Consider the following 21,628-nt stretch of genomic DNA (forward strand, 5'->3'; position numbering starts at 1 on the left):
CGTGCGCGTATGCACACATGCACTTATTAAAATTGTTGACAAATGGGAACAGGATGTGTGAACAAACACACGCACACGCACACGCACACACACACACACACACACACACACACAATGAATGACATACACAAACAGACACACACTCATGAAGCATCAACAAATAGGAAACAATGTCACTGGATGGGAAAGAACAAAACAGTGCAAACATACATACTTTTAAAATCTACTCATATAACAAAAGAATGATACTGACACTTGATAGTGAATATCATACCACACTCACAAGTACACCTGCCTTAAAAAAAAGTCAAATTATTCATATTCTAATGACCAAATATGGTAGGGTGCAAGTCAAGTCATGATGTGCAAGTGTGTGCGTGTGTGTGTCTGTGGCCTTTTAGTGTCTGCTACACTCTGCATGCATAATGAATGAACAGGTGTCAAAGCAGGTCACACACGCAAATGCAACAGATAGTCCAGAACACGCACACAGCTCTACGTTGTTAGAAATGCAGCCCTCCCTCAAACGCACTAAACGGTCTCCTGCGGGCGCACGTGCATGCGTGCACGCACACATGCACGGGTGTCAGGATGCTGCAAAGGTCAGCCGTGTTTGTGTGGCACAACAGATGTGGAGAGCGTGTGACAGCAAGTCAGAAGCTGCAACACTAAACTGCAGAAGAGCAACTGATGGGTCAATTAACGTAAAGGGCAAGGGGTGGGCAATGGCGGTGGGGGGGGGGCTATGGCATTGGGGGACGTACAGAGTTTGTGGTCAAATTGCTCACTACTGACAAGTCCACAAGTCTGCATTTCGTACTTCAGAAAGTCATGGTGCTAGCTGCTAACGCTAGTGGCGGTGCTAGTGGCTAGCTAGTGGTAGCAGTCGTGTGTCTAATGAGGCATTCTTTTATTCATTCAAGAAGAGGTGGTAAAAGTAGGAGGAGTACTCGTCACGCGGTGGTCATACAATGTAGTTGTTGCGGTACAAGTCTACAGAAGTAGGAGCAGTACTTGCTTGTATGTTGGCACGAGTAGCGGCAAGCAAAAACGAGTGCGAGTCAAAGAAGACTTGTAGAGTGTGAGATTTAAAAAAAAGTCACACAGTATTGTAAGCGATAATTCTCAAAAGACGGTTTGACAATATGAAAATAAACGAAGCCCACATGTGATATTCATTGAAAAAGCCAAACGTGAAGGACATACTCTCTCTCTTTTTGCTTCCCGCTACAAGCTTGGAGTGAAACGTATCACTTCTCAAGTTAGCGTCCAGTCCGGTCTTGGCCTGTGCTGGCGCCGATGAGCCACTTTTGGACATATACAGGAAAAATGGCCGTCTCCTTGTATGACACCGACAAAAGGTAGACACACACATATGCACACCCAAATAGGTGTTTGGCTTGCTTTCATTAAAATGCATGCGGCTCTTCAAAGTGTTGACAACAATGATGCCATCTGCTGCGGCGAGGCGACCGTATGTACCGTCTTCCTTTGGAGATGCCGCTGCATGCATATGTGCACACGCATGTGCACATGGCCTGCTGTGAATGCCCATTTCAACGTGTTGGCTTCTGCCGCACAAATTCATCCGAACTGACGTCGAGGAAAACAGACCTTATCAGCGCAACAGCGAACGGCCTGTCCATCTGTCCATGCATTTGCCCATCCGTCTCGCTCGGCCGAGAGCTTGACTTGGCTTGGAATTCCCATGTGACTCGACAAGTCTTGCCCGTTTACATTTGGCGAACGGCGCTTCGTCGCCTAGCGAAGGTGAGTCCTCCAGCGACCGAGCCAGTAACGCAGGCCGATGCCAAATCCGTTTCCCCTGGCAAAACAGTGCTCAACTTTGTTCCAGTTGCCCAATAACCGGCCAGGGCCTTGGAATAGCTCAACGTGTTTTTTACTTGACTCGCTCATCGCTCGCCCGAATATGAGAATCAAGCTCGGTGGGCAAATTAGCTTCGATGCAACATGGATATTTGAACACAAAGAGCACATCTACACAACTGCTTACGTGATGTACACAAACCAATTTTTTTGTGAAATAAAATATTTGTGCACTTTTCTATTTTGATCCGCATGTGTGATAGCACCCCCGGTGGCCAAGGCATGCACCACAGAAGAAGCGGCATCATGTCCAATTGTGCTCAGTTCTTACTATTTATTCTATTTGAAGGATGTCATGATTGCAAGTTTTCAATCTTATAGAGCAGATTTTTTTTTTTGTCAACGTATTTTTTCTTTGGACTGCAAGTGATGGTGGCCTTTGCTTTGACTTGAATGGGGAAAGCGGGGCGCAGCATTTGCATGACTTCCCGGCAGCAATGTGGTGGCTGTACCTTTGACTGAGGTGTTGGGGGGCGCAGCATCCACGCGCAAGTTCCATGGGGGGTCCCCTTGGTTAGCAAAGTCCCTCATCTTTAGATAGCTGATGGTGAGGCGAATGATGGAGGCTTTGTCCAGTTGACTGGTGATAGCGCCCGGCAGTGGAAGCATCTTGGCCAGCTCGTAGAACTCAAAGTTCTCCTTTCCGCGCCGTGACCTCGCCGCGTCCCGGGACTTCTCCTTGCGCAGAGCCTGCAGCCTGCCGAGCCACACACAGCATGCGCTAGTTGAGAGAAGAGGCCCGGCTCAGTGAAAGGAGGCGACGCGTGGGTCACTGTCCATGGTTCTGACAAGCTATGACATATTATGCGAACACTTGATCTAAAATTCAAATCGCATTCATACAGAGAAAATGTGCGTTTCAAACTTCTGCTGGACGTAGTGGGCCAAAATGGCCACCACCCCTTCATTCTTCATCAGGCTGCTGGCTTGACTCTCCTGCTGACCGCGCAAACTTAACTGACATGCACGTGAGGTTTGTTTGACTTGGGCTCCGTCAGACGGACTTGTCACGTCCAAGGAGCCGCACTCGTCCCATCGCTGCTGCCCGCGCGAGCGTGCATTTAAAACACGTTGAAAGTATGTCGTAAAGTTGGGCCTGCTGACTTCAAGAGATTCAAGATTCAAGAGTTTTTTATTCGCCATGTTTGAGCGTGCCAAACAAGGAATTTGACTTCGGTAAATCACAGCCTCTGTTCAACATTTAGGTGACTAACAACAACACTCAGGACATGTGAAGAACGAAAGATATTCTCAAACACCCCCTGATCTTAAACTCCCAAGAGGGCAAGGAAAAACTCAAAACTCCAGCTAGGGGAAATGAGAAACCTTGAGAAGAGACCACAGATGGGAGGGTTCCTCTTCTAGGATGACCAGGCTGCAATGGATGCAGAGAGGACACATAGTACAAACAGTGTAGACAAAAAAGGTGTGGCAAGCGGGATGTTATTGCACAGTAATGACTCTGAGACTCTAAGAGTGGTGTGAGTTCATCAGAGCGACAGCCTGGGGGAAGAAGCTGTCTCTGTGTCTGCTGGTTTTAGTGTACAGAGCTCTATAACGGCGTCCGGAGGGGAGTAGTTCAAACAGGCTGTAACCTGGGTGCGAAGGGTCTGTTGAGATGTTACTTGCACGTTTCCTGGTCCTGGACAGGTACAAGTCTTGGATAGATGGGAGGTTGATTCCAATTATCTTTTCTGCAGTCCTTATTGTCCGTTGCAGTCTGTGCTTGTCTTGTTTGGTGGGTGATCCAAACCAGACAGTGATGGAGGTGCAGAGGACAGACTGGATGATGGCAGTGTAGAAGGTCTTCAGCAGCTCCCGTGGCAGGTTGAACTTCTTGAGCTGTCTCAGGAAGTACAGCCTCTGCTGGGCCTTCTTCCGGACAGAGTCTATGTGGCCGGTCCATTTCAGGTCCCGAGAGATTGTGGTTCCCAGGAACTTGAAGGTGTCTGATGAGAGAATAGTATTACTGCGGATAGTGAGGGGTGAAAGTGGTGAAGGGCCTCGCCTGAAGTCCACTGTCATCTCCACGGTCTTGAGCGGGTTCAGGTCCAGGTGGTTTTGGCTGCACCAGTGGACCAGCCGCTCCACCTCCTGTCTGTACGCAGTCTCATCACCGTTCTGGATCAGTCCGATGAGAGTGGTGTCGTCTGCATACTTCAGGAGCTTCACGGAAGAGTCACTTGCGGAGAAATCATTGGTGTAGAGGGAGAAGAGCAGTGGGGAGAGGACGCATCCCTGAGGGGCTCCAGTGTTGGTGGTCAGGGTGTCAGATGTGATGCTCCCCAGCCTCACACGCTTGATGGCGTTTTAAAGAGCTTGACGCAGAGTGCATGTGTGCGCGCGCTGGCTCATCATAAAGCTCTGCGAGCTGTGTCGCACTTGTCGACCAGGAAGTAAGATGTGTGTTTTGTGGTGCGTGCGCAGGCAGCCAGCACGACAGGAAGGTCGGCTGCTGGGATCAAGGTTTAACTTGCAGGTCAAACGGCCCGTGCATCATGTGACAGGAATGTCCGTCACCGGGCAGGTTTACCGACGGGTTGAAGGTAACGTTGTGTTACCAACGTTGCGTGGCAACTTCGCCGTTACTGTGTTGCGTTCAAACATCATCGGTCACTCGTTTCAATCTCAAAATATTAGGAGGGGAGATCAATGATGAAATATTACAGGGAATTTCCCCCAAAATTATGACGAGAAAGAGAAGCAAGAGCTACTTTGGCACAATGTTGCACGCGGGCGTCGGTGTTTGCTCTTGCAGGGTCTGCAGCGCCACGGCAGCGCTAATTAGTTTGGCGTGGCAACCACACCTTTGGCCTCCAACACGCCGCACGCGTCGAAGAAGCCAAAACATGGAGAAGGAGCAACCAAAACAACAACATTGACGGCGACACACCTGCTGCATAACAGCCGTCGCAAAAACGGAGGCAAATGAGGAGATCCAAACATGTGAAAAAAAAAAAAAACAGGCAAGGCCCAAGCCACCACCGGAAAAACTGTTGGGGTCTTCTTTAAACAAACTGGGCGCACGCGACGACTTTGCAATCAGACAAACGCCAAACGGCATCCGCTTGGCTTTTTATTTATTTATTCATTGCTCTTATTCGTTCATTGTTTGTGCCTTCTTGTTTTTACTTTTTGTATTGTTTACTTGAATGCTTTGTTTGTCCGTGGACCAATATAATATAATATATTATATAATATTTAATATGTTGTGTCACCGTGGGATAGTAGGAAATGCAATTTCGATCTCTTTGTATGTCTTGACGTGAAGAAATTGACAATAAAGCAGACTTTGTCATTGACTTTTATGAGTGAAGTCAATCCATTATTAACGCGCTTGCCGGCAGACGGTCAAATGTTGGGAAATACAAAGACGGAGAAGACGTTGAATCATTGAAGCGCTCGCACGGCAACAAAAATAGAAAAAAAAAAAAAGAAGAAAAATATATTTTTGGGGGGTACAATGGCAGCGACAACCTGGGAGCGGGAACTGGGTTCCGGGCGGCGCCATCAAAGACAGTAAGTGGCCCGTGCGTCGCCTCATGTGGAAAACAAGTTTGTGTGTGTGTACGTGTGGCGTTAAGCCGGCCCTGTAATGAGCTAATAACTGCCGCTGTCTTCTTTTAGCCGCGCCTGACTCGACACAAATCCTCCTTTTATTTCACATCTGCCACACACACTCAAACACAAACCATGTCATCCTAATACGCACTATGATACTCCAAATCCCTTTTCTCTGTGCCTTCCAAGTTGGTGGACAACACAGGGTCGATCCAACTTGCTAGCGCTCGCGGGCGCCGCGCACATCAGCAGTAGCATTGGCGTGGGCATCATTACGGCTGCTGTTATGGCATGTGCGCGGTTACCATGGCGACGAGGTATGCTGCTGTCCTGCGGCCAGGTGAAGGCTCTTGGGCCGGGCGGCGGAACAGCTGCCCACGTTGGCCGGACGCTCCCAGTAGGGGTCGCTGTGAAACACACAAAAAGAAGATGAAGATGAAGCTATTTGGACTGAAGCAAGTCCCCACAGCCGATCGGCATCTGATTGGAGTTGCCAGCACTTTTTTTTTTTCTGAGCACTGACATGTCACCATCGTCTTGACCGACATTTGACATGGTCATAAACGTGTTGAGAGCAGCGAGCGCTGTGATTTACTGCCGGTCTTACACGTAGATGCACGGCGCACGCCAACACTCTATGTTGTCAATTCATGAGACTGTCCATGTTGGTCAGCTGGTCACGATGATGTCACAGTCTTGTCACATGACGGCATCGTGAAGCCAGTTCAAAGGAGTCCCATGATGTGGGGTTAGGGTGAAAGCAAGGATGATTTCGCAAAGTCCAAATGACGTGATGTGACATGGCGATGGCAAAAGGCAAAATGAAAGCTTCCGACAGCGTTTTCAAGAAGAAGCCAGTTGACTTTCTACACACTCGCTTTCCAAGCAGAGGGTGTTAGACCACGTCGTAAATAAATAGCAGTTGGGGCCACCCCCCCCGTCCGAAGATGGACAGGCAGGGGGTCGTCCAAAGAAGCGTTTAAGGTGCAGGCCGGTGGTGCGTTTGATGTTTGCAGCCTCCCTTCCGGCACCTCGAGAGCAGCGTGAGAGCGAGCGTGTCGGCAGCCGCATCGAGTCAATCAAACGCTCCTCATGTCTGCGCCAAAGGTTAGACGAGTAAGAGGAAGGAAGAAGGAAAAAAAAATACAATGCGGGACAATCTCGGCCAGCCCTTCCATCGCACATGAAAAAGGTGTCGGCTTGCCTATCGTGCACACAAGAAGAAGAATTCTTGATAATAGTGAGCTATATCCAGATTTTGCTTTCAAGTTGATGATAAATTTCCGCCTTGCAAGTGATGGATGTTGATTAATTGGGCTTTGGCAAATTGCGGCCACGGCAGCTTCCCAAAATCGAAAGGCGGCAAAAAGTGAGAAGTCTTTCTTTTGAGGACAAAACAAAGAGTTCCCTGTCCCGTCAAAATAAAAGCTTGAGCTCAACCGGACAAGAAATAGAACGGCAACGCCCCGGCCAACTGTGTCGCAATGACCTCTGCGACTACGCACGTACATACAAACACACCAGGCACTTTTTTAATCAAGCGGTGTCCAATTAGTGGCTAACGATATAAAAGCTTTGTGCTACGACAACAAGCCGGGATGACCGTCACACTGCAGCCCAATAATTCACTTTCCACGTGCCCGCCCGCGTTTGTGTGTCACAGAAACGTCAGCGTGCGTGTAGCTGTGCATGTGTGTGCGTGCGCGTGTGTGTTGATGTATATCAAGCCTATTTAGCTGCACACATTGAGGCAGAGTGCCCTGAGTCTCCATTACAAGGACAATATTTCCTGTCATATCTGATTTGTGAGAGGAGGGGGGAGGGAGTGACAGCAGAGGGAGGGGGCAAAGCGAGAGTAAGAGGGGGAGGGGGCATGCCAGTGTGCAACAGAATGGAGAACAAAATTGAGAGAAGCTCCTTCACGTTCATTGTTCTTTCTTTCAAAAGGTGGAAAGTTGCAAAAAAGGGGAAGGAAGGAAGGAAGGAAGGAAGGAAGGAAGGAAGGAAGGAAGGAAGGAAGGAAGGAGACCTTTCAGCAATTCTCTGATTGAGTCTGATGAGTCCAAAGTGGCAATTGCATGACTTTTCTCTGCAACAAGGTGAGCATACGACATCATGAAAGAGTGCGGCGAATTCCAGCGTATGACATCATCACCGAGTGACGTGAGAAAGTGAAAGCAGAATGGAGGACACGTCTTGCTTTTGCCCGTAATTCCTTGTTGAGGTGGAGTGTAAATAATGGCCGACCGCTGCGACGGCGGCGGTGCAGATAAAAACCAGTCGTACTTGAAAAGAAAAGAAAAGCGCAAGCGTGTGTCAATACAATATATATGCTAATCACGCCTTTAGCGACCGTGCGCATTTCATCACAAGTAAAACACTCAAATGGGCACAAACAAAAACTCGGCGCTGCGACCATCAAGGTCGTTCAGTCGCCATCCCACGCCGCTTTGGAGAAGGACAATGTCAGGCCGTCGGCCGCAAGAGGCGTTCGGGTTGACTTTCCGGAACGCACACGGCGCCGACCGGCGCGCTCTCTGCTCGTTCGCCGCCCGACAGAAACTCCTGTCCGTCTTTTGTCCTAGCGCAACAGCTTCAACTTTTGATTGAGCTGAGCTCATGCTCATGATAATTGCTAGTCACAGCAAAACGGCAGCGTACGTCAGCAGTGTGTGCGTGTGTGGCGGAATCGTGTTCCACACATGCTGGCTAATACACTCTATTTATCCCCAAAACATGACAAGACAAAGTGCAGACTTGAATTGGCCTGCATTCACAACTCGACGCAAATGAGCAAACGCACACACATGCACAAAACACACACACAGGAAGCATGGCAATCGCCATGAATATTTATGGGATCCTTTGCAAAAAGAAACATTGATAAGCTGCAGCTTGGGAAATTAATGCTGACTTGATTTTTTTCCCCAAAGTGTATTAAAGCAAAAAAATGAAAGGAATAAAATAATTGAACATTTGTTCATTGTATACACACACACATGCACGCATGCACGCACACACGCACACACGCACACACACACACACATATATATATATATATATATATATATATATATATATATATATATATATATATATATATATATATATATATCCATCCATCCATCCATCCATCTTCTTCCGCTTATCCGGGGTCGGGTCGCGGGGGCAGGCCAGCTGAGAGACATAGTCTCTCCAGCGCATCCTGGGTCGTCCCCGGGGTCTCCTACCGGTGGGACATGCCCGGAACACCTCCCCAGTGAGGCGTCCAGGAGGCATCCTGATAAGATGCCCGAGCCACCTCATCTGGCTCCTCTCAACGTGGAGGAGTAGCGACTCTACTCCAAGTCTCTCCCGGATGACCGAGCTTCTCACCCTATCTCTAAGGGAGAGCCCGGACAATCTGCGGAGAAAACTCATTTCGGCCGCTTGTATCCGGGATCTCGTTCTTTCGACCCATAGCTCGTGACCATAGGTGAGGGTAGGAGCGTAAATCGACCGGTAAATTGAGAGCTTTGCCTTTTGGCTCAGCTCTCTCTTCACCACAACGGACCGGTACAGGGTCCGCATTACTGCCGACGCTGCACCGATCCGCCTGTCGATCTCGCGCTCCATCCTCCCCTCACTCGTGAACAAGACTCCAAGATACTTGAACTCCTCCACTTGGGGCAGGATCTCATCCCCAATCCGGAGAGGGCATTCCACCCTTTTCCGATCGAGGACCATGGACTCGGATTTGGAGGTGCTGACCCTCATCCCGACCGCTTCACACTCTGCTGCAAAGCGCTCCAGTGAAAGCTGGAGATCATGGCCTGAAGAAGCCAACAGCACCACATCGTTTGCAAAAAGCAGAGACGCGATGCTGAGGTCCCCAAACCGGACCCCCTTAACGCCTCGGCTGCGCCTCGAAATTCTGTCCATAAAAATTATGAACAGAATCGGTGACAAAGGGTTGCCTTGGCGGAGTCCAACCCTCACCGGGAACAAATCCGACTTACTGCCGGAAATGCGGATCAAACTCTGGCATCGGTGATACAGGGACCAAACCGCCCTTATCAGTTGGCTCGGCACCCCGTACTCCCGAAGCACCCTCCACAGAACCTCCCGAGGGACACGGTCGAACGCCTTCTCCAAGTCCACAAAACACATGTGGACTGGTTGGGCGAACTCCCATGCACCCTCGAGGATCCTGCCGAGGGTGTAGAGCTGGTCCAACCCACCACCAGGTGGTGATCAGTTGACAGCTCCGCCCCTCTCTTCACCCGAGTGTCCAAAACATGCGGCCGCAAATCCGATGACACGACTACAAAGTCGATCGTCGAACTGCGGCCTAGGGTGTCCTGGTGCCAAGTGCACACATGGACACCCTTATGTTTGAACATGGTGTTCATTATTGAAAATCCGTGTCGAGCACAGAAGTCCAACAATAGAACACCGCTCGGGTTCAGATCAGGGGGGCCGTTCCTCCCAATCACGCCCTTCCAGGTCTCACTGTCATTGCCCACGTGAGCATTGAAGTCACCCAGTAGAACGATGGAGTCCCCAGAAGGACCGCTCTCCAGCACTTCCTCCAGGGACCCCAAGAAGGGTGAGTACTCTGAGCTGCCGTTTGGTGCATAGACACAAACAACAGTCAGGACCCGTCCCCCCACCCGAAGGCGGAGGGAGGCTACCCTCTTGTTCACCGGGGTGAACCCCAATGTGCAGGCGCCCAGCCGGGGGGCAATAAGTATACCCACACCTGCTCGACGCCTCTCAGCGTGGGCAACTCCAGAGTGGAAGAGAGTCCAGCCCCTCTCGAGAGGGCTTGTACCGGAACCCAAACTGTGCGTGGAGGCTAGTCCGACTATATCTAGTCGGAATCTTTCTGCCTCGCACACCAGCTCGGGCTCCTTTCCAGCCAGAGAGGTGACATTCCATGTCCCAAGAGCCAGCTTCTGCAGCCGGGGATCAGACCGCCAAGGTCCCTGCCTTTGGCTGCCGCCCAGCTCACATTGCACCCGACCCCTTCGGCCCCCCCCACAGGTGGTGAGCCCATGGGAAGGGGGACCCACGTTTCCATTTCGGGCTATGCCCGGCCGGGCCCCATGGGCGAAGGCCCGGCCACCAGACGCTCGCCTTCGAGCCCCGCCTCCAGGCCTGGCTCCAGAGGGAGGCCCCGGTGACCCGCGTCCGGGCGAGGGAAAACAAAGTCCATTTATGTTTTTCATCATAAGGGGCTTGGGTATATATATATATATATATATATATATATATATATATATATATATATATATATATATATAGTTTGTCGCGTTGTTGTTGTGCAGTCAGCAAGTGATTTCCATTAGCGATAGCGCCTCCCACAAATCAAAACGTGTCGTCGCTGGCTCGGGGCTCCTTTCATTTCCTGTCGTGCAAGTGCGAAGGATTGCGAGCGCGGCGGCAGGAAGGGATGGGATAAAGGTGGCGGTGGCCAGGAGGAAGACGAAGACGATGAGGAAGATCAGGAGGAGGAAGATGAGGAGGAGGCGGCGTGGTGTGCTGCAAATTAGGCCATCGGCCGACACAAAAGTTTACCGTGGCTTGTTCGGCAGAGATCTCGCACACGACCGAGATACAAAAACAGTCACGTCGACAACGATGTCGTTCTGCAATGGATCCATCTTCCGAAAAAAAAAATGTATTTGCATTTTCCTTTTCGCAAAATAAAACAGTTTCAAAAAAGGTAAATTTTCTCAGGAAGGGCTACATATTTTGCCGGCAGGCCGTCTTTTCATGCCAACTTTTGTTTCTTTTGACTTTCTTTCAACTCGTCCCACTTCTGATCTGACCAAAATGACAACGCATATGGCTATTCATTCACGTTGGAGCAGAATTGTCCATCATTTTCCTAAAACACCGCATCAAGTCACTGGCAAAATGTTGCAGCCAATGTCAAATATTGACAAAGAATATCACAAAGCCAACGGAAAAGGGCAGAAATGGCGTTGGAATGATGCCACCCAGGCACGCACGCATGCTACCAGCCAGCCGGCTTTTGGATCAAGCTGTATTTTGCGCGTCTTCAAAGACTTGGATGGCGTGGAGCTCATTTCGCATCTGTTGTCAACACCCACGAAGGCTTTGCTGGCTCTGCGAAGTTTGGCAGCAAATCATTAATTCACTCATCATCAGAGGAAGCGCTTCTCCTCGCTCACAAGGGCCCGCCCCAGCTGACTTCCAACAGCAAATCCAAAGTCCGGCGCCTGGTGGGGGAAAGTGAGGAAAAGATGCGGGGCAGCTCGAAACGCACAGGAGAGAGGCAAGAGAGGCTAGAGAGCTAGCCTTGTGCAGCTAGTGCAACGCAAAGGCGTATTTTCCCACTGTTTGCCGTTGCCCCCTGCTAACAGAGTCGTCAGTGTAATTGCCAGCAAAGAGGCAGAGCACAAAGCGCGACACGCACTTGAAGGGTGCCGGGGGGGGGGGGGGGGGTGATGCTGGGAGGGAGAGTAGTAAATTGTTCCATTTTTGCGGGTAATCTAAATGCTAACTAGAGGCAACTTATCAGCACAATGGATTCCCGAGCATCTGCTCAAATAACGGGGGATTTGTCGGCCATGATGGCGGCCAGATTAGGACAGCGGCGACCAAAGAGCGAGCAAGGTGGCTGCGGTGGGAAAGAGAAGATGCCAAGAATTGTGCAAACAAGCGCAAATGACGCCCTCTCCAATCACACCGCTCAAGTCACAAGCAGACTTGAGCCAAAGTGACCAAATCAAAGCAGAAGCCCCAAAAACGAAAACAGATGAAGGAGGGAGAGAAGGAGGTATCAAGCAGAGGAGGAAACAAGTGCATCAAAAAAAGGGACAAAAAGGGCAACTGTGTGAAACATTCCATTTTTGGAACGACTTCTATGCTAAGCTAAAGCTAAATATTTGGACAGACGAGTGAACACAAAATGGCGTTGACATTAAACTAAAAGAAAAATTAATTTCGTAGTCTTGATGATTAAATAAGTGACGGCCACGCAGCAGAGCTCAGATATGCAAATCAACACTTTTCAACATCCCAGAGTGCACGTAGGAACGCCGTCAAATGTATGCCGGCACATGTCCTATGTGTGCATGGACCACTCGCCGGGAATTTACAGGTTTAGGCAAACGGGAGAATGATCCCCAGTCGAAGAATTTGAGTATTATTCAATTGAAGCCATTTTGCACAAACAAAAATGCATGTTGGAAAAAACAAACACTATAGCTAGCCTAATTATGCTAATTTTTTGCTGAGCAAACAATACTTTTTACTCACAAACAAAAACAACAGCTAGACATACGAGCAAAACTAAGCAAAAAACAGTTTATTTGCCATTCACAAACATGCTAACAACAATAACACCAAACATGCTAACAATGCTAATTATGGTAACAATGCTAATGATCTTAGTTCAGCATCTTAGATCTAAGTTAACAGCACATGTTGTTTTTCTAGAAATAATACACAGTCACCTCCCCCCCCCCCACACACACACACACACTGACACAACGCCAACGCGCACTCATTAAAGATTGCAAATCAGGCAGAAAGATATTTGAAGATTGTAGAGTACGATATTGATGTGGTGCGCAGGGAAGCTGCTCAAATGGTCTCGTCATTGAAAGGAAATCAAATCAAATCAGTCAAGGCCACCAAAACTTTATCTCACGTACTTATTTCTTCTATTCGCATACAGTGGTGCCTTGTTTACGGATTTTCTTTGCTTTGACATTTGAAGCTAAAAACGTGTGCCGTGTGCTGGTGGTGGGCTCAATTCAACTCGCAAGCAGCCATTTGCGAGGAAGTCAACCGCCTCGAAAAAAGTTGGGGGAGGGCACTCACTGTCTTCAGGCGCCGGCAAAAACTAATAACTGAGACATCAGTGCACGCACGCACGCGCACACACACACACACACACACACACACACACACACACACGCGCGCACACACACACACACACACACGCTCACACACACACGCAGAGCCACCAACAGACGTACGTATTTCCTGTGACAGCATGGGAAATCCTCCGCTGAGCCGTGCCCTAACAATATGAGAGGGATGCTGGAAGAACGTGTGTGTGTGTGTGTGTGTGTGTGTGTGTGTGTGCGTGTGTGCGTGCGTGTGTGTGTGTGTGTGTACGTGTGTGTGTGTGTGTGTGCGTGCGTGTGTGTATGTGTGTGTGTGCACGCATGTGTCAAAGTGCAAGCGTCACCCTGAAGTGTCAGCGGTCTCCAGAGACACGTTAGGTGGGCAAGAGGGGGAGAAAGCGCAATCATTCCGTCTCTCCAAGGAGTTTCCGTCCATCAGGCCGCATGACATCACCGGGCAAGGCACACTTTTTAGGTACAACGTGTCACGGTAGCAGTTGCCAAGGTTACAAGTGGCCGATTGACAGGCTAGAGTGGAAATTGAGGCTCACGGACTCCACCCACAACCAATTGCTGTGTACGTTAGCAGTGACGGCCGGTTAGCGCGCTCGATTAGCGCGCTTGAAAAGGCAAATCTGAGAGCTACAAAGAGGAAGTAAAGTGGCTAATTTGGCATGCTAACTTTTGCATGCTAAGATTGGCATGCTATTTCCCACCGCGGCCCTAAAAGCCAGAGACGTGAACTTTCACACCTCCAAACAGGAAACGCAAGGACGAACATCAGCGCCAAAACGCGCAGCTCACGTTAGGTCCCAACACTGGCCATCTTGATAGTCCGTATGAAGGATGAAGGTTATTAAAATGTAAATAAACAGTCGGCGAACTTACACCGGGCTCTTATCTGGGCTGGGAAAATAGATATAAATAAATAAATATTTTCCCCCTCCCCACCGCTGCACACACACGCGCACGCATACATACGTGCAACCATACAAGCACACACACAAGTCATCGAAGAAATGTGCCAGAGTGCAACAAGTGCTTGAAAACGGAAATGGCAAACACACATTCTTGTATCTCTTACTACCGTAAGAGTACACTAAAGGCAACACAGGTAACATATGCTAACATATGTCGAGGGATGCTGATAGACTGAAGGACAAACACAGTCAACGAAAACACACACAGATGAGAGAATATTTGCGCGTGTGCATGAGTGCGTGCGCATGCGTCACCGTAAGCTCGGGCCACTATCGGCGCTAAAACGATTACAGCGCACCATTTGTCACGTGAATGGTGGCAACATATAGCTCGACATTTCATTTAGCGCGATGGGGGGCATTGTGTGTGCATTGTGTCTGCCATTGACCCACATACATAAGAAGCCCTGAAGGAAGGAAGGAAAAAGAATGACATGGAGAAAGAAAGGGACAGATGTAATTGAAAGAGAACGAGAAAAGGCAAAGTGCGTGGGTGTGTGCGTGCGTGGGTGCGCATCATCCATCCTTACAGCAGCCAAGCAAAAGCAAACAAATTTGATTCTGCACGAGCAACGCTTCAACAGATTTTGGGCTGCATAAACGCGAATGAGACATTTTGTTGGTTTTGCTCAAATTTGCGCAAGGACATAATTTCATGTGATCTGGAAGACTAAGCTAACACCTCGCTAACAAGGCCGCTGCTTTATTCTTACCAAACCTGACGCTAGCACTAGGGCCAAAGCACTTCACTCAACTCATTTTGCGTTTGCAAAGTTGAGATGGGTGCATGTGTGTCGACACATGTTGTTTTGTGCTAAATGTCACCAGTGTCACCTTAGTCATTTGGAGTTCAGATGTCAGCTCTGCATGCACAACTTGAATACATTCAAACTTTTGGGGGAGAGGGTGGGGATTCACAACGTGGCGTGACAGCAGACGGGACAAGTTGGGACAAATGACATCCGGCAGGAGGACGGAGGCCAAACGACGCCAAGCCTGGATTTGGACACTTCCAATCAAAATGGCCGACTTCCTGTTCAATTTTGGCTTTTTGGAGACTTTTTTTGGACTGCATCAAGTTTTGTGCGCACTTGTGTCAGGCTTCATATGTTCTACGTTTGCTAAGGGCGCAAGGGCGGCGGCACAATAGGCGGCAGCACAATAGGCGGCAGTACAATGGGCGGCGGCACAAGGGCAGCGGCGCGAGGGCTGCGCGAGGGGGACAACGAGAGCGGCGGCGGCGGCAGAGGGTTGCGGCGGCGGTGGAGGGTTGCGGCGCCGGATGGTCGCGCTTCAATCGTGTCCTTTCCTTCAGAAAGGAGGAAAGCCACAACAAGCCGAGGATCCGAGGAAGATGGCCAAGGCTTGTGCATGTGATGATCATTTGCTGTTGCTATGGTTACGGCAGTATGGGCTCACCGGCGAGTAAGTGACAGCCACCTTCGGGCATGGCGGCCATTGGCCAATGAATCGATACCCGACAGCTCATCAAATTTATTGACCATTGGTGGGGGGGGGGGGGTGTTGCTTTGTATCCACAATCAGACATTGGCAAACCCATCAATAAAGCGAGTTTCTGCCCTCGCCGTTTCGAGTTGTGTCAGCGGCAATGTTTCGGGCCTTCGTCTTACTTCTGACACAAAAGAAAATTTGAAAGCATTTTTGGGAAACAACAAATGTTACGTTTTGCACCCAACAATGCTTGATGCACGACTTGCGCCACATTTTAAAACATCTTGGGGTTTCTAGAAATGATGAGACCCAAACACCCAAAGTCAAATGTTGCCAACTTTTGCCCGTTGTGATCTAAAAGACCGGCGTGCCATGAAAAAAGCGCAAGAGTGTCCAACTAAGCACTTAGTAAGGTCGTAGTCGAGCGCCACCGAAAGTTCGCCAGTGAAGGCCGCGCTATCCGGATGCTAACATTCTTTCTGAGTCAGATTTCATGGTGGTACCATAAACATCCTGATTTTCACATGGCAAATCTGAGAAAAGACAGAAAGCGCACGAGAAAGCGTCCTTGTTTGGAATTATTTTGCTCGTCCCCCGTCTTGTTTTGTTGCTGACGACTCAACAGTGCAAAATTGGCTTGGACATTGGGCGAGAGGTGTAGGCAGCCATGCAGGCGCCGCAATGCTGCGCCAGCCACACACGTCGTGTCGGCACACAGCGGCGGGCAGCGTGTCACGCTAGCTGTCGACCCGCCTCAGCAATCGTCTCAGCTGAATTCATGTTCGGCCACACACACGCAAACATTCGCACACGCAATCAGCAATCATGTGCTAGCACTGGCGCACACTCGCACGCAATTGCGTCATCGTTATTTCATGGAGGTGCAACGATTGCTCGCTTCGCTTCATCGACGACGACCGGATGAGTAATCGACGACTATTTGAAAGATTGGAGAATTTCTTTGTTGCTCTTTGCAATTTCAGCTTCCTGAGCCTGAACATTCACAGATTTTTCCATTCTTGCAAAAAGTGGACAGAATATTTGGGTTTTGTTTTTCAAAAGTAGACTCTTTTTGCTGACATCAACTCAATTCACACTCTCAATTGGAAATAATGTCCTGTTGATGATTAGAAGCCTGGAAATGAACATTTCTATCCCATTCATCACTTGAAAACAGAACAGATAGTTAAATCGATAAAAATAATCATTACTCGCTGCTCTGCGCTGAAGCTACGACTAGGACCGCAAATCCGACTTTTTTCATTGGCAATATTTATATTTATGTACATGTTTTTTGATGTTACACATATCTTCTTATGCTTGACCCCTATTTTATTTTTTTTGACATCTGAAAGGAAGTGCTTCAATCTGATTGTGGCAATAAAAGTGCAATCGCTGGATCAGGCTGAAGAAAGCATCACAATAACTGCCCCAACAGTAAGACGTCATCATCATCAAACGAGCATGTGAGCAACAAGTAACAACTTGAGTTAGAGGGGAGGGGTTAGGAAAGACTCAATTCGTCTTATTCATGAATTAACCTAAAAGGCCACCAAAGTCAACACGTGTCACATTCAACCAAAACAACAACAACAGCTTCTGAAGACGAATGAGTGACGTTCGAGCGCGCTCACATAATCTCCTCTCAGGTGCCTTCGAGTGCATGCGCTGCTATAAAACTTGATGCGGATGCAAGCATTGCCGAGCAGGCTCGTGTCCGCGGGCCTGTTGCTCAGCCAGCACGCGTACGCTGCCGACACGTGCGTGCGCGCGCGCCGACGGCCACGGGGGCACGCGCCCAAATAGTCACACACATGCTCACGCATCGCTTGCTTTACCGTTGTGTGCGCGCGTGCTCGTGCTGGGTGCTGGTCTTGGTGGGCGCCATGTTCCCGGTGGTTGTAGTCGCGGGGTGGGGGCTTGGGGTTCGCGAGGTGTGGGGGTGGGGGGTAGTGTGTGTGTGTGTGTGGGGGGGGGGGGGGGGGGGGGCTGCTCAAGCTTCTCCTCTCAGACGTCGGCAGCAGCGCCAATGCGTCACGGCGGCGGCCGTGTGAGACAAAGCCATGTCCCCGTGCACGCGCGTGCTCGTAAAGGGGCGTTCGGCGGGCTGCATGCCGAGCGCGGCGAGGGGGTCCCCCGCCAAGCGCTTCCGACGTCCGCGCGCCTCGTCAATCCCAGTCACGGCGAAGCTCCGAGCCTGCCACGATTTCTCCCAAGCGCAGAATCGGGACGACAAGACAAATCAAGAAAAAACACGACTCCCCCACCCTCCCCCCAAAAAAAGAAAAACAAGTGGACGACACGCCGATGGGCAGTCGGGGAGCGGCGTGTCCCCCTCCCCTCCAACTCGTCTTGCCGCTGGCAGCGTTTTCTCTCCCGCCCGCTTGCGTGCCGCAGACACGCCGCTCGCCTCGTGCGTGTGCGCGCCTAAATGCATACGATAGCATGCGTGGAAGCACGCTCGCGCGCCCATTTTGTTTAATTCCCCGCGTGACGTCTTACAGGTTGCATCCAATGTCACAACAATGTGGGGGCGCATTGGAGGTGGGGGGTCTTTAGGATAACTCGCTTGTAAATTTCACATGCACTCGCACGAAGTTCTATTTATTGAACCTGTTGGTGAGCTGAAATGCAAAAGAAGGGAAAAGTGGAAACATGGGGCGGGCTAATAGTTTGGAGCAAAAGCATTAGCACTGCTGAAAAGAGCGCCCTTGCATATTTTCAAATAATCTAAAAGCGACGATGTTCCGTGGCGGGAGGTCGACGTGTGCAGAAACGGAATCGTCGTCAGTTAGGAAAATTGCACAGCGCGGACCACTTCTCAAATGAACACAGAGCAATGGAAAGGAAACACTTCATCTCATTCTGTTAGTGTAGTGTAGCGTAGCTTAGTGTGATGAGGAGCCTTTCACTGGCTCGCTCCATGACGACCTCTCAAGGTCAAAGGAACCTTAGGTGGCGAGGTGCCAAGCAGGCCGCGGGAGGAACACAAAAAAAATGAAGCTGACTAAAGTTGACCAAAATGTTAACCAAAAAAAAGCTTCCCGAATGCCCAATCACTACGAAACACTAAATCCTACACGGCCAGAGAAGGAATTGTATCACACAGACCGCATAGTTGAGTGGAGGGCTGGAACGATTAATCGGGTGCTCCCTCATCACTGTAGAGGAGGAATTATTTAGGAATAAACGGCGACAGAGGTGATGGTGGAAAAAAAATTATGGGAACTACTTCCTAATCACGCTAACATGATTTTTATATTGTGGACATAGTTGACTGAAATGATCAGTTGAGTGCTCCGTTTACTGTAAGAGAATTTGTATATGGCATATTATATTATTTGAACGTGAGGACACAATTAATCGAGTTACTTTACTGAAACAGGATTGTTAGGTCGCAAAGGATACAGTCGACTGAAACGATTAATCGTGTGCCCTAATCCCTGTCAGGAAAGTTTGTGAACTGTAGCCGAATCATTCGTCAAATGAAACATTTTTTGAATTGGATTGGGCCAACGTTAATGACGTCTTTGCGGTTCAACTAAACAAACAACAACTGAATAAACTTGGGCAGCAACTTTTTAATAAGCCATTAGGTAACTATCTTTTTCAATTCATCGATGAATCTGAAAATTGGCATAAATGTCCGTCATTATTTTCCAAACTCAAAGCTGATGATTGCAAACATCTCACAGACAGAAAAAAAATAGTGGATGATGACACGCACCTCCGCTAGTCAGGATTTGCACTCATTTGCTTCAAAACTGCCCAAACAAAACATGGGGATAACGTGGCTGGGGCGCTATCTTGTGGCGTCTCATTGCCAAGCAACTATGTTAAAGTGAGGGGAGGTGCTTCATTTACTGCCTGCCGCCTGACATTTTCTCATATCCACGCCAAGTTTTTAGTGTACTATAGTGAGACAGAGAGAGACAGACAGACAGACAGACAGACAGACAGACAGACAGACAGACAGACAGACAGACAGACAGACAGAGATAGACAGACAGACAGACAGACAGACATAGGGAGAGCAGGCGAGATTTCCAAAGCAGCCTTTGTATGTCCACATCACGGGCCAGGTTGGTAAGCCCACAGGGGGCGCTCGACTAGGTGGCCACCGTGCCTATGTTCCTGCCGCTTTGGCATCAAGGAGCAAATCCGCCCCGATCGGCCGCATTTAAATAACGTTAGCGCCCACCGGGGGTCTCGTTGGGGGTGTCCGCCACTGATCAATGTCTCCCCACCCCAGAGCTGTTGCACTTCAGAGAGCCACTTGTCTCGGAAATACCTGAACAAGAGTGTGAGAGCATGCGTGGGTATTTGTCATCCTTCCCCCCCACAGTGTGCGATGATTAGAAAAAACAACATCCCACTGCGCGGGACCAGTAAGCAATCATTCACTGTGCAAGCGCAGGCAGGAGAGGAAAGAAATGTTGGAGAAGGAAGCTTGGAAGGAGCTGACGGGACGTGCTGCTGCTGTGCGGTGCACCTGCAGCGTCCTGCCAGGGCGGAGTGACGAGCAAAACCAGTCAAGTGCAACAAAAAGCTAAAAGAGGAGCGAACGCTTTCAGAAACTACCAAAAAAATGCTGGCGGCGACCCGGAGAGGGCCCAAAATGAACTTTCCCCCCGCAAAACCGTACGACGTCTTGTCCACTGCAACGGGAAGGGCGCTCCCATTCCAAAGACATCATCGAACCTTGCTGACACTCGCACCCCCTTCAATCAACAACCATGCACTTGCTTCGAACCGTTTGCAAAGCGGCGAGTGGAGCCCAAAAGTGCTTGCACAGGTGCGCCGCAACTTGAGTTCTGCGAGCGCTCGGCAGTTCGGCAAACAGCGTCGCGGCCTTAATTTCTGAAAGAGCCACAGGTCACCTGCAGCCAGTTGCCCGCCTACCTTTGCTGATAGCCCGGCAGTCCCTGCACGCTCTGCGGGCTTCCGTTGATCGCCCCCGGCACCGGCATGCGCCCCACCGGGGCTCCGTCACCACCCCCCGCGGCACCAGCCGACGCCGTCACCTGCACACTGAAGTCTGGGAAGATCCGGATCATGGTGCCGCCTTGGAACAAGGGGCGAGCAAGCACACAACCACCTCCGCTTCTCTCGATCTTCTTCTTCTTCAAAGTTCTGACGGAGCTGTGGAAGTCCGGATCATGGTCACGGTCCCAGAACAAGCGATGAAGAAGATAAAACTGCCTTAGAGAATGAAGGAGTGACAAATGATGACCAAGGGACTACAAATGTTCCTTTTCTTCTTATTCGGAGTTGTTGTTGCTGTAGTTGTGGTCGTCTCGTGGTCCGGCCCGCGTCTGTATTTACATGCCGACGGAAACAGCTGGTGTGCGGCCATCCTCCCTGCCGAGTGGCCGCCGGTCCGTCCGCAAGCTGCCAGCGGCGCCAATAAGCGGGAGCTCTGCAGCGCGACGATACATCGATGTTGTGCACGCCCGTGCGCGCTCATGTGCGCGTATGTGTGACAGAATGTCGTCGTGCGCGCGCGCTCAGAGAGAGCCAGTGATTACGCTGCTGGTTGACGTGCGGCCAAGATTGACTTGAACCTTTACTCTAATTTTGAAAAGGTCACCACGGGAAGGATTTGCCCCGGAACGAGACGAATTAAAATGCTTTTTTGGAGCCGCTTCATGCCACTTGCTACTTTATGTCATGCGGAAGTCATGTGGCGAGCATGTCACAGGTGACTGATGCAGCACGTATACCACGTGACGTATGGAAGTCGTGGAACATACAAGGACGGAGTGTACTTTAAACCGTTTCTCTGAACTATAGTGCAGTTGACAGATGGGGGGCGGCACAAACCGAGGGGCGTAACTTGAAATAAGCGCCACCTTTGCGGCTTTTGAAGTTTGCCCTCAGATG

At 49.9% G+C, this 21,628-nt stretch overlaps 1 protein-coding gene across 3 annotated transcripts in view; it reads right to left on the bottom strand.

Moving 5' to 3' along the window:
- The window catches only part of LOC125980737 (neuronal PAS domain-containing protein 3), a 102,751-nt gene extending 81,566 nt beyond the window's left edge, over nucleotides 1–21,185 (bottom strand). The window contains exons 1-3 of one of the 3 annotated variants that reach the window (XM_049740214.2): nucleotides 20,648–21,185; nucleotides 5,754–5,855; nucleotides 2,340–2,584 (exon numbers count right to left, since the gene is read on the bottom strand). In XM_049740214.2, the coding sequence (XP_049596171.1) occupies nucleotides 2,340–2,584; nucleotides 5,754–5,855; nucleotides 20,648–20,802 (502 nt within the window). In that variant the 5' untranslated portion in view covers nucleotides 20,803–21,185. Of the gene's footprint in view, nucleotides 1–2,339; nucleotides 2,585–5,753; nucleotides 5,856–17,583; nucleotides 17,729–20,647 lie in introns of those variants that run through there. The other 2 variants (XM_049740215.1, XM_049740218.2) reach the window with 2 other exon arrangements.
- Between the last annotated feature and the right edge of the window lie 443 nt (nucleotides 21,186–21,628).

The sequence above is a fragment of the Syngnathus scovelli genome, chromosome 14, assembly GCF_024217435.2.
Source record: "Syngnathus scovelli strain Florida chromosome 14, RoL_Ssco_1.2, whole genome shotgun sequence".
Lineage (NCBI taxonomy): Eukaryota > Metazoa > Chordata > Actinopteri > Syngnathiformes > Syngnathidae > Syngnathus > Syngnathus scovelli.